This window comes from Gopherus flavomarginatus, chromosome 2, assembly GCF_025201925.1.
Source record: "Gopherus flavomarginatus isolate rGopFla2 chromosome 2, rGopFla2.mat.asm, whole genome shotgun sequence".
NCBI classification, from domain to species: domain Eukaryota; kingdom Metazoa; phylum Chordata; order Testudines; family Testudinidae; genus Gopherus; species Gopherus flavomarginatus.
Window position 1 is genome coordinate 209294580 of NC_066618.1, and position 12101 is coordinate 209306680.

Genomic DNA, 12101 nt, shown 5'->3' on the forward strand with positions numbered 1-12101 from the left:
AGTGGTTGTTTATCCAAGTTTCCCATGCAGTAGGCCAGCTAGATATCCTAGGTCCTTATATGCTGGTTTCCTTTCTATTTTAAATTACAAACTTCAGTGCATTTTCTCGGACGATCAGGGCAGTTCAGGATTAGGGGTAACACTCTAACTATACCTCCAGCTGAGCTTTATTGTACAGCAGGGCTTGCTAGTTTTATTGTAAGGCACTTGGGATGCTCTTCTAATAAGTGAGTTGGGTTGTGTAAAATATCAGACCATTGAAGTTACTTTCATAGTTATATTTACTGTCCAATTAAAAATAATCAGCTCTTTTAACTGTATAATGGCTCATTCAAAGAGATCACTAACTCATTACATGTGTAAGATACATATTAGATCTAGCACTGCTTTCATTAGGACTGACTTGATCTCAGACAAAGGGCCTCTCAGTGTATCCTGTCGGTACATAAACTGATGGATGAAAAACCCATCAACAGTTACTAAGAATCAAATCCACAACTCCACACACCAAAAAATCATGCACAATAGCTCTGCTCCTCAGATTTATATTAAAAAAGGGTCTATTATGAATTAGCAACATGGACATAAGCTGCTTTAATTGTTTTTTCAGAGAACTGAATTTTTTCCCAGAAACTTTTAGAACTCAAATTCTTGACATAATATGGATAAGCCAAATTACATTATTACAGAAACAAGGGATGAACATTTAATTCCTGTACTTACTTGCAAAGACCTGTGTTCAGTCCTATTGCTACAGGGGCTGGTGACAACCCAAACACCTAAAGCCCTGTAGGTGATGCGGCTGCTTGGTAACTGCAGGAGAAACAGAACTGAGTGCCTGAATTCACGTTTCAAAAAGTAAATGTTTGAGTTCACCTTTTCAGTTACAGCAGTAAAATTAGGCTCTTGAAAACCACAGACCTGAACCAGTTTTTTCCCTCAGCAGAGTTTCATCATAGAAATGCCAGGATAACTGTCCCTGGACAATCCAAAAAACGGATTTCAGAGTTTGATTGGGATGAGTTTGCTACAAAACAAACCCCCCACACAAAGGAAGGTAGTTGCGCGTGCAAAGTGAGCTAGGCTGCTTTCGAAAGATGGACGTTTACTGTGAGGTAGATACATTACAAACTATTTTCAAATGGCTGTTGACTTTATTAGCTTGATGAATATGGTCCTAACAAAATAAAAGTTAATCAATATTAAGAGATTTGTCTGAAGAACACTGATCAGAAAAATCCATGACAATTCGATAGAAATTAGAGTGAATTTAAACAAAATGTTTAAATATTGCTAGCATATATAAAATGCATGTAACAGACAGGCAAGGGAGAATGCTTTACAGGTTTACAATTGCCACCTAATCACATTCTCAATCTTCATAAATTCTATTTTCCAAATTTTAAAAAAATATGAGGCTGTTTTCTATAACATATCAAAGCATTATTTGTACAAAATCAAATCATGGCCCATGATTCACAACAGTGCAATAGATAAAGAATACAACCGCATTCAACAGGTGCTGAAAATAAATATCCAGATTCTAGAAACAAGATAGGCTATGAGCACTCTGTGGAGTTGTTTTCAATATTTTTTGAGTTGACTATTTATTGACTAGTCTCATGACCATCATTTCATTTGACATATATAAATGAGTGCATTTGAAACATAAAAATGGCCCTACTATGCCAATTTTATGAAGGCCTTTGATTGCTGGTAGCACTAAATAGCTGAGCCAAAAGTAAATCACAGTTATTGTTACTAAAGAAAAAAATGTCTATTGCTAAACCCTGCTCCCTCCACTGGGCATCTTTCATCAGGCTTGTCTGAAAAGCATGAATGGCTTGAATTTCTGTAGCTGGAACAATATATTGCTTGGTTAGACAAAGATAACTTATTCTAAGCTAAGCAAACAACATAACCAATCCCTTTTAATTACTAAAGCATCAGTCACTGAGTTTTGACTGAACTGAGAGTTCAAAACACTTTCTCCGTACTAAGAAAACGCTGCTGTTATGCATTAGCAGTGTGAATACTGCATATGTGTTACACAAGTATGATGATGAGGATCACTGGTTTACAAATCAGCAAATGAGTTCACTACATTGCCAAAAGACTTGACTGGCTCTCGATGAACACCTTCCACCACAAAGGGACATACTTAAAAAACTGAATTCAGATCTCACAGATGTTCATACATTTTAGAATTGTAAAATGAGGAAGTTATTAGGGCATTTGTTAGGTAACTATGATCTCCTGCAGTCTCAGACATTTTAGCCAAACAAGAAAGAATTTAAAGCTCGTTTGTATATAATCTGCATCAGAAAGGTATCAAAGGCACAAGCAAGAGTGACCAGGTAAGCAGCAAATGACTGTGAATGAGAATGAATAGATTCACAAGGCAAATAATTAATGTTTGTGGATAGGTTTTTGCTTTTTATTGACTGGAAAGAAAAGACCTCCCAATTTTGATCTGATGACAACAAATAATTGCTCTGGTTTAAAATAAAAACCATTAGTGAATTATCTATAGTCACCTGAAGCAAATTGGTCTCCAATAATCTGACACTAGCTGGAAAACTCCTCTGCACCCTCCAACCTCTAATTGCTTTGTCCTCCAAAGTAACCTGAGCCTAATGGACAGAAACCACTATTATGAAGGAGACAAAAATCTCGAGGGTTTTAAAAGACAAGATTCTTTACACAATGTACACAGCCAGCAAAGATTTGTGCAGTTTTAGCCTCTGAATTACAGTAAATTGCACAGTCCTTGCTAAGTCCAGTTGATTTTATGAATACCCAAGGACCCTGATCAAATTGGAGTTTCCTTCCTGTCTTTGCTTGGTGATGGCTTGACTAGCTCCTTGACTGCCTTGGACTGCTCTTTAGCTGCTTTTGTCTCCAGGACACTGTCTCTTTGCTGCTGAGAAACACCCCCACGCTTTTCTGGCTCGTCTTCTTCCTGCACCTGCTGCTCTGATTTTGCTCGCTGCATCTGTAGCAGTCGAAGTTGCACTCGCAGCTCAATGATGGCCTCTCGTTCCTCATGAATCGCTTGGTTCAGATGATTGTTCTTTATCTTTTGAGCAAGGGAAAGAAAAGTAGGACAAAACAGTAACTTCTGTAGCTACTGAACCATGAATAGAGTATCACACAATGTAACCTTTGCTGCTAAATTGGGAGAGAGACAAGTGTGTGCACGTGTGCATAAATATACACACAGGAATGAACAGAAATGGAGTGCATGAAAAAACTAACCCCACAAGAAACAGAAGATTTATGGTGACAATGGACTAACAGCTGCACTGACCAAAAATACACACTTAGATGAGAAAATGAGCATGCCTGCCCACCCCTCTACAGAATGGTTCAGAGCTGGTTTAAGATTTTTGTAAACTATATTTCAAGTTAAATACTTAACAATTAGGTTCTGATAGTTCCAATATGGACTGCAAAGAGACTTTACATTTAAAAAAGTTCTGGAGCTGCCTTGCCTCACCTCCCTCCAGCAGGAATTACTATAAAAATGAGATTAGCAGTTTGAAAAACAAATCTACAGGTTGAAAAATACAGTGAAGTGTCTCAGATGTTATTCTTAGAGCTGGGCTACTTTTAATTTTTTGCAGCAAGGCAGCTTTAGATGCATTTTTTGGAGTCTGTTCTTAATCAGCTTCTTAAATCGTCCCTATCTTCAATCTGAGTTACAAATATGGCATATCAACAGCTAACCAAAGTTAGCAGCTAACTAGTCAAAGCACAGAACTAGAATTCAGGAAACCTAGGATTTATTCATGGCTGTGCCACCGACTTTCTGTATGACTTTGGGCATGTCACTTAACCTTTCTGTGCCTCACCCATAATATCAGAACAGTACTTGACAGGGTGTTCGTGAGGTGTAGTTTGTTAATAACCGAGAAGTATTTAAGTCCCTCAGATGGAAAACACCACACAGTAGCAGTACAGAGTTTTCTACTGAGAATTGTAAAGGACATTAACCCAGGAGCATCCTGACAGCACTAGGCACCACTAAGAGATCAGAATTTATATGCCAAGTGTTGCATGTTACTCCCAGTCACAGGGCTGGGAGAGTGGTGGGGGAAATACAACTCTATCCTCAGAGTGAGAAGAAGGGATTGAAAGGACCTTAGAGCTCTCCTTAGCTGGCTAAGGTAACACTGTTCCTACCCAGGAAAATCACAATGGCACAAGGGAAAGATGACAAAGGTTCTTTGGATTGGCCCTTGACAGTGAGGAACTATTCCTCACACTAGATAAAAGAATTGCTTCAATCTCTCTCTGAAATATCTGTATTTATTTTTTGGATACGAATGCTGCTCTTTTAAAATGCTCGTCACCCTCCAGTGAGTAACAATTTCTGAACTGAGCAATGGCCCTCCATGGGTTTAAGGAAGAGTCACAATTCAGACACAGTGCCCAGGTGAAGAGAAAGTCTAAAACGTTTGTAGGGAGGGAAAAACAGACAGATGCATGAAAGAAATGGAAAGGGCTGTGTGGGGAAAAAGTCTGAGAAGTCCATTCTCCAGGCTCTGCCTGGCACGCAGTCATTTACACCTCTAGGGCAAAGTGGTTGAGAGACTCTACTAAATCGTATCTGGTAGCAATTTACACCCAGTTTGCACATGGTGCAGGAGGCCTTGGGAATGAAGTTAGCTTTTCAAAACAGCAGCATTGGTTCCTGAGAATTAAATATATTCCAGAGAGAGACTGAAGTAATTCTCTGTTCTCTCTCTCGCTCTTACACTGAGAACATTTGCCAAACTGCATGTCAAAGAAATTCTTCCATATGGCTGGGAGTCCACCCCCGAAGGAAGCCAGCATGAAAAGCAAAGGTTGTTTTGGTAAAATGCACTTGTCTCACCTCCAGTTCCTCGTTCTGTCTTTGCAAATCTTCCAAAATAATCTGTAGCTCCTCCTCATCCTCGCTCTCACTCTCACTCTCAGAAGAATACTCTTCAGTTTCACTTCGCCCATGTTGCTGACGACTGAAAGAGTAAAAGAGATCTTAAATTTAAGCCCTGTTCACATGCATGTTTGCCAGAAATGCAGGAGGTGAGAAAGTAGCTATTTTCACTTGCTTATCCATTTGAGGTTCTGTAGCAATTTATAAAACTAAAGCATTTTCTCTCTTTGCTTTTTTTTTTTTTTTTTTTTTTTTTTGCTTTTTTTAAAATCTATTCTTGGTGAAGTAAAGAAAAAAGCAGTTTGTCCATTAAGACAATGGGATTTTTTAATGCTTAAAATCTGCACAAGTTATTATGATCTAGAAGAAAATATCCCAAAAGCTGCAACGAGGCAATCTGTAATGTTCATCAGGTTCCTGTGCTTTCCATTAGCATTCTGAACTGCACACTTCTGTTTTTCAAAATCCCACCCTTTACAGAGAAATTCTTGTAAGAGTTCTAGCCTGGCTGAGGATCCAATGTCAGCAGGCTCTTTCTTACCTTTGAATTTCTGCTATTTCTGCTCGAAGGCGTTCTATCTCCTCCTTCTCAGAGGCAATTTGTCTGCGCAGAAACTGCTCCATTGCCAGTAGCTCCTCCTGTTCTGTCAAGATCTCATTCTCCTGCAATGATCAATTAATTCACCTCAGGAGGTCTTGGATTTATGGTTTATAAAAAATACACTACAGTATTTCTTCTTTCTAATGCTGCATCCTCAGAAGAGACCAGACAACTTTGTTTTCTGGAAACATTTCATATAATTATGCTGAAAGCACAGTTTTGTCCTAGTGTGGATGTATGCAGACAGGCTGGCCAACCTTTCTACTACTCTGGTCCATCAGTTCTCACAGCCAAGATTAATCTGGGATCAAGTTATGTCTGCTTTGAGATCTTCTTACTTGAACTGTTGTGTGCTCTGGCTCACCAAATTCCAGCACAAGCCAAATGGTATGAGGCTGGGATTTCCTGCTTCCCATACTCCATTAGGTGCCAAAGCTCAAATCAAAGGGGAACCACTGGGGCCAAGTACAGAAGTAGACAAGTCCTAAATTCACCTTTGAAGACGGAAAGTGGGTGGCAAGAATTATGGCAGAAGAGTGTCATGATGGATGGGGCCAAGAAGACTGGGGAAGAACAGATGAGATAGGTGGCAGTAAGGCCAAAATGGTGGTTTGGGACTAAGACGATGAAAACGCTGAGTACCTCCCTCACCACTCTCTCCACATGCCAAACACCCTAAACATCAACCTCTTTCCTACCAGGCTTCTTATATGAGCCCAGGCCTTTGTCTCCTTTCGCTTGTGCCAGCCTTGCAGCATTAAGAAAAAGTGGTTCTTGTTTCAAAGATCTGGAAATTTTGAGTCCTTTACTCTAAAGGCTGCTTACTTAAAACCAGTGGGTAAAACAAACTTTAAACTTACACTCCTCTGTGTCAATTCCAAAGAGGCGAGGAGCAAAGAATGCAGAACTGAGCAAGGAAACACCTCCACTTACCTTTTTAATTATGTATATCAAAAATAACACATCTAAAGGGTTTAAAAAGTCCACAGAACTTATTTGGCTACCTAGCAAGCATTCTATCCAATAAGACAAGATTAACTTTTTACATCAAACCTAATGAGCCTCTTCAGTGACAAGTTTTTAGTTACCTTGTTGCCGATAACAGTAAAAATGCAGGCAAGAATGAGAGCTGTAGAAAAATCTTACTAAAAGCTTCCAATTAATTGTATTTGGAAAGAGCAATAGAGTGTGAGACATGAATAAGAGAAGTGAAGGAGAACAACAGTCTAAGTTACTCAGACAGTAAGTGCTTTAGTCTTGACCCTCACTCAGGCATTAGAGAGGAAGAGAGAGAAAACTAACAACTGGAGGGAGGTCTGACCTGAAGCCAATGAGAACTGTGTGTAGCTCATCCCTTTTCATGATGAGCATAGTGTACATCGGACACTGGGGCCCAGATTCACAAAAGGACTTAGGCATTGTGATGCTCAGTGTTGCAATACCTAACTTTTAGCCACTTTACAAATTAAAGGGAACAACATTGATTCACAAAGCCTGAGTTAGGCACCTAGATTTCCTGTACAATGAACAGGGAGATAGAGGAGACGTAGGCTGCAATTCACAAAGCCAGCATGCCAGGCAGGGAACTACCTAAGTTAGCCGATGGAGTTGCAGATGACAGGAGTAGGTCCTGACTCTCTCTGCTCTCAAGGAGATAGGCATCTAAATCCAGGCACCTCTCTCTCAAATGGGAACCCTTCTCCTGGAGTCAGGGTGCTTGGGCACCAAGACATTTCTTGGGAACATGAGTTAGGCACCAGACTAAACCCACGCAAAATGGCCACAAGAGGAGGAGGTGGTGGCGGCACCCACCTTATACTCTGTAGCCCAGAGGCACTTGGAATGTGAGACACCCAGGTACAATTCCCCTCTCTGGCACAGGGGGAGAAAGGAGTTGATAGGGGCCTCCCACCTCTCAGCATGCTCTAATCTCTAAGATATTGGATATTCTGCTGCAGGGCTCCTTTAAGAGCTCCTGTGGATAAATAACTAAAGAGTCACTGGGCCAGAGAGTAAGAATGACTTCACAGCCTGGTGGTGAGGGCACCCATCTGAGTATTGAGACACCCAAGTCCCTGCTCTAGTATCTAGTTATTTATCCACAGTGGAACAGATTAAACAGGAGAGACTGAGGGAGCCCCAGATCAGAATATCCCATAGCTCAGAGCACTCAGAGGTGGGAGACTCTTGTTCAAATACTGCCCCCCTCCGCTCCCCTCAGGTAGAGGTGGGGGAATTGAATGTGGGTCTCCAACATCCCAGCTGAGTGCTCCAACCACCGGGATAAAAGTTATAAGGTGAGTGCTGCTGCTGCTGCCTCCTCTAGCCACTTTTTGACTGATGCAATAGGTGGCCTGTGAGCATACCTACCAGATCAGGCTCCACACACAAGACTGGCAGGAGAACATCTACCTCTCCCTGGTTTGTGCATCACACTGGGGCTTAGGCAGAAGGTAGGTATCCCAACACCTAGCAGGAGGCAGCAGTGCACATGCTCAGAGGCAGAAACCTAGGCATAGAGGGAACTTATACTCTGAAATTGTAGACACCAAGTGAATATAGGTGCCTTCAGGGTTGCTGGAGTTGTCTCCTCTAGCTCTCTGGCTCCAGGTAAGTTAGGAGGATTCAAAGCTCTTTTATAGCATTTAAATACAATTGTGATGCAATGCGAAGTGCTCAGTTAATCAGTACATTTTTATTGTAATGTACATTACACTTTCTGTTCAAAACTTTCAAAACCAGCCTTATATGTCCAGCCTCACCTCAGCACTCAACTTATCAAGACTTTCACAGACACAATTAAAATGAGGGGGGGGGGAAGAATCTTGATCTACATCCAATTATGGAACAGACTGGGAGAAAATAGTGGTAGTGCTCTGCAAAATCTTCCCATAACCCAAGCTCCACCTATGGGTGATGCCAAAGTGAGAGACCGATTAGACTGTGGAAAATCTCATAATAATCTTTCCTCTCTTTGATTAACAGTGAAATAGTTAACAGGGTTAACTAGATTATATTAAGGAATAGTTGTGGTACTAGATATGAAAATGTTTAAATATGCAATAGAAATATGAACCTTTCATGTGCACATGATTTTTTAGCACCTGTTATAGTATGTGCCTACTCTAGGCTCAGGATCATTCCAGCAACCAGCCACCTATTCCTTCCCCATTCTCGAACCATCTCACACCTACCATTCAGACAATATAGCAGGCTTCCCAGGGTGCAAATACAGAGAATAAGAGAACATTTACAGCCTTCTTTAACTGACTAACTTTCCTAACAAGCAAAGGTTTCTTTAACAAACCTGAAATATATTTGCTTCTCTTTAGTCATTGGTTTGTATTCCAAAACTTGCTTTGCTGGTATATTAACAGAAGGGTAAGAAGAATAGAAGGAGAATGGGATTAAAAACACCACCGACCTGGGCGAGTAGGATATTAATAACTTCTTCATTTTCATTCATTTCCTCTTTGGAGACATCCTCCTTTGAAAGGCTGGCAATTTCTTGAGCAATCTTTGTTTCACACTCCTGCAGTGACAGAAGTTTGGATTAGAAGGCTACCCGGCCACATCACCACATTATATAATACAACCCTATTCATTGTGCAGGAGGTCAGACTAGACGATTATAATGGTCCTTTCTGACGTTGAAGTCTATGAATCTATGTATCTGTTCAAAGCCTGCATTTATTGTCAGTCATCCCCAGAGAAGATTTCTGTTTTTATTTCCAGTTTTTTAAAACAGTATCCAGAAGTCATTCATCACTTGTCCACCTTTCTGGGACACATGGTAGTTAAATAAGGCCAACGTTTGGAGTCACTTGCTCTGGGGAATCAGTATGTACAAAGCAGACCGTGGATGTCGCAGGGTAGATAATCAATTGGAGTTGTATGTATTGGCTCTTCAGGACGTATTGCTTTATGTGCACAAGAGTGATGTGTTTAATGAACACAGATTCTTAAGGCTCAAGGTCAATGTAACCAAAGACTGAAAATCAAAAACTGGACTGAAAGCACAACTCAAAAACAAGGCATGAGGGAAGGGGTGGGAGTACAATGGGAAAATTCAATCCCTTTCCTAATGAACTGCTGTGAGCATTCAGAACTGCAATTTTAAATGGATGTCCTTTGGAAACAAATGGAATAGTAGGACTCAGGCACTTATGTGATACATTGACATTAGCAAAGTAACTGCTCACCTATTCCTCTACAAATCCATTTCTGCTCTCACATTTAAGCAACTCTCATCCTTTTGAAACCCTGAACGTAGCAAACCTTTTAGTTATCTACTCAGTTCTGCCAGTTGCTTGCATTACCCAGCAACTTTAACGTTTAGAAAATCCTCCACTTGCCTTTTTTAGTACTTACAAGCTAAAAACAAGATCAAACAGACAGGATATGCAGCAAGAAAATCAAACCAAAATCCCATAGCAACATTTACCCTTTCTAAATCCAAATCAAACACATCTTAACCCTCTCTTAGAACAACTCCAGCATGTTGCAATGAGAGGTCCTGAAAATGAGTTAGTTTCATGTTAAAAAAAATTGTGCATGTCACTGGAGCTATTATAACAGGAAATTATAAGATGACTTTTAGTCATCTCTCTGAACAGGTCAAAAATATGCCCACAGCAATTGCAATCTATGAATTTAAAAGGTTTGGCAATGAACAGATAAAATGACCCACCTGTCTTTTAGCTTCTCTTAGTTTCCGTTTGAGGGCTGTTAAAATTCTTTGCACCTCCCATAATCTCTCTTCTTTGGATAAGTCTTTTATCCCCGCCTGCAAGTCTCGATGTAAACAGTTCAAAAGGAACTCCTAGAATAACACCAAAAGCATCATATTCATCACTCAGTGCTCTACAAGTACTTACTAATTATACACAATAACACCGCCACCACCAAGCTCTTATATGGTGCATTTCATCAGTAGGACTCAAAAGTACTTTACAAAAGAGGTCAATACACTATCCCCATTTTACAGAAGGGGAAACTGAAAAATACCACAATCTCTTTTAGACACAAGAACCTGGACTGCAAGTAGGGAACTCACTGGTTTCCTTCCAGAAGGGAAAAAAGTGTAACTTCCATTGTTGTCATAACAACCTTCATTTTGGTTGTATAAAGCATTCATGGCTAAACAGACATCACCCTACTCCTTCCTTCTGAGCTGTTAGATTTAGCCTGTTTTCCACTGATATGATTGTTCCACTGATTCTCCTGCCTGTCTCCCATCACAAGATTTGCCCTGCTAACCCTCAGCCTTGGGCCACCCCAAACATCCTCTTCCTCCAATCCTGCTCTCATGCTGTGGAGTGTGTCTGGCACAAATCCCATGATCTGGCCAATTTTTTCTACTGCAGATTCATTCTCTCCTCTTTTCAGTTCTGTCATCTTCCTAGCTAAACCACTCTACTTCTCCAACTTAATTCCGTGTCCTCAATCCCAGCTGCCTTTTCACCAACTTTGACTTGCTCTTTAAACCCTCCATTTCCCTCTCCACACAGGATCTGGCCAGTCACTTCCAAGAGAAAATAGAAAAAATGACATGACCTTCCCTGCCCCTTCCGCTCTCTTTCCCTTGCCCTCTCTCCTATAACCCTCTCCTCCTCCTCCTCTCTTGTCAGAGGTGCAGAAGTTTCTTGTTTGCACTTCTCCTCCAAACCTTCCACTTACCAGTGACCCTATTACATTTCCTGATCTCCCTTGCACACACTCTGACCCTTTCCCTTACTCGTCTCCTTAATCTCTCTTCCCCCTCTGGCTCTTCCTTCTCACAGTATGATCATGCTTTAGTCTCTCAAATCTTAAAACCTGACCCTTGATCCCAGCTGTCTCTCTAACTACAACCCCACCTTCCTTTCATCTTTAAGTTCGCTGAACATGCCGTTTTCATTCGCTGTTTGGATTTCTTCTCCTCCAATTCCATCCTGGACCCTCTCCAATCTGGATTCCTCTTCTTGCATTCCACTGAAATCACTGTTGCAAAAGTCTTGATCTCTTCCTTGCCAAAGCTCAGAACTAGTACTCCATCCTTACCTCCCTTAACCTGTCAGCCACCTTTGACACTGTTGACCACACTCTTCCTGAAATCTTGTCCTCACTTTGGCTTCAAAGACTGTCTTCTGTGGTTCTCTCGTCTCTCTAATTTCTCCTTCAGTGTGTCCTTCAAAGGATCCTCCTCCAACTTTCTAGGGGGATTCCACAGGGCTGTCCTTGGTCCCATTCCCTTCTCCTTTTCCACATTATTTCTGAGTAATCTCTCCAAAAGCACGAATTCAACTATTATCTCTCTGCACATGACTCTCAGGGTACGTCTACACTACCCGGCAGATCAATCCCCGATCACTCTCTCATCGACTGCTGAACTCCAGCTTGGTGAGAGGAGGAGGCAAAGTCGACGGGAGAGCTGCGGCAATTGATCTCGCGCCGTGAGAACGCAAGGTAAGTCGAACTAAGATACATCAATTTCAGCTACGTTATTCTCGTAGCTGAAGTTGCATATCTTAGGTCAATCCCCCCCTAGTGTAGAGCAGGCCTCAGATTTTCCTCTCTATTCCACATCTTTCATCTTCT

General features: G+C 41.1%; 1 protein-coding gene across 6 annotated transcripts in view; it reads right to left on the bottom strand.

Annotated features, from left to right (window-relative positions):
- Window positions 1-579: 579 nt before the first annotated feature.
- Window positions 580-12101, bottom strand: part of RALBP1 (ralA binding protein 1) — a 56791-nt gene continuing 45269 nt past the window's right edge. For all 6 annotated transcript variants that reach the window (XM_050942148.1, XM_050942150.1, XM_050942149.1 and 3 more), the window contains 5 exons: window positions 10213-10344; window positions 8947-9054; window positions 5463-5584; window positions 4880-5003; window positions 580-3079 (listed from right to left, as the gene is read on the bottom strand). In XM_050942148.1, the coding sequence (XP_050798105.1) occupies window positions 2813-3079; window positions 4880-5003; window positions 5463-5584; window positions 8947-9054; window positions 10213-10344 (753 nt within the window). In that variant the 3' untranslated portion in view covers window positions 580-2812. The remainder of the gene's footprint in view (window positions 3080-4879; window positions 5004-5462; window positions 5585-8946; window positions 9055-10212; window positions 10345-12101) is intronic.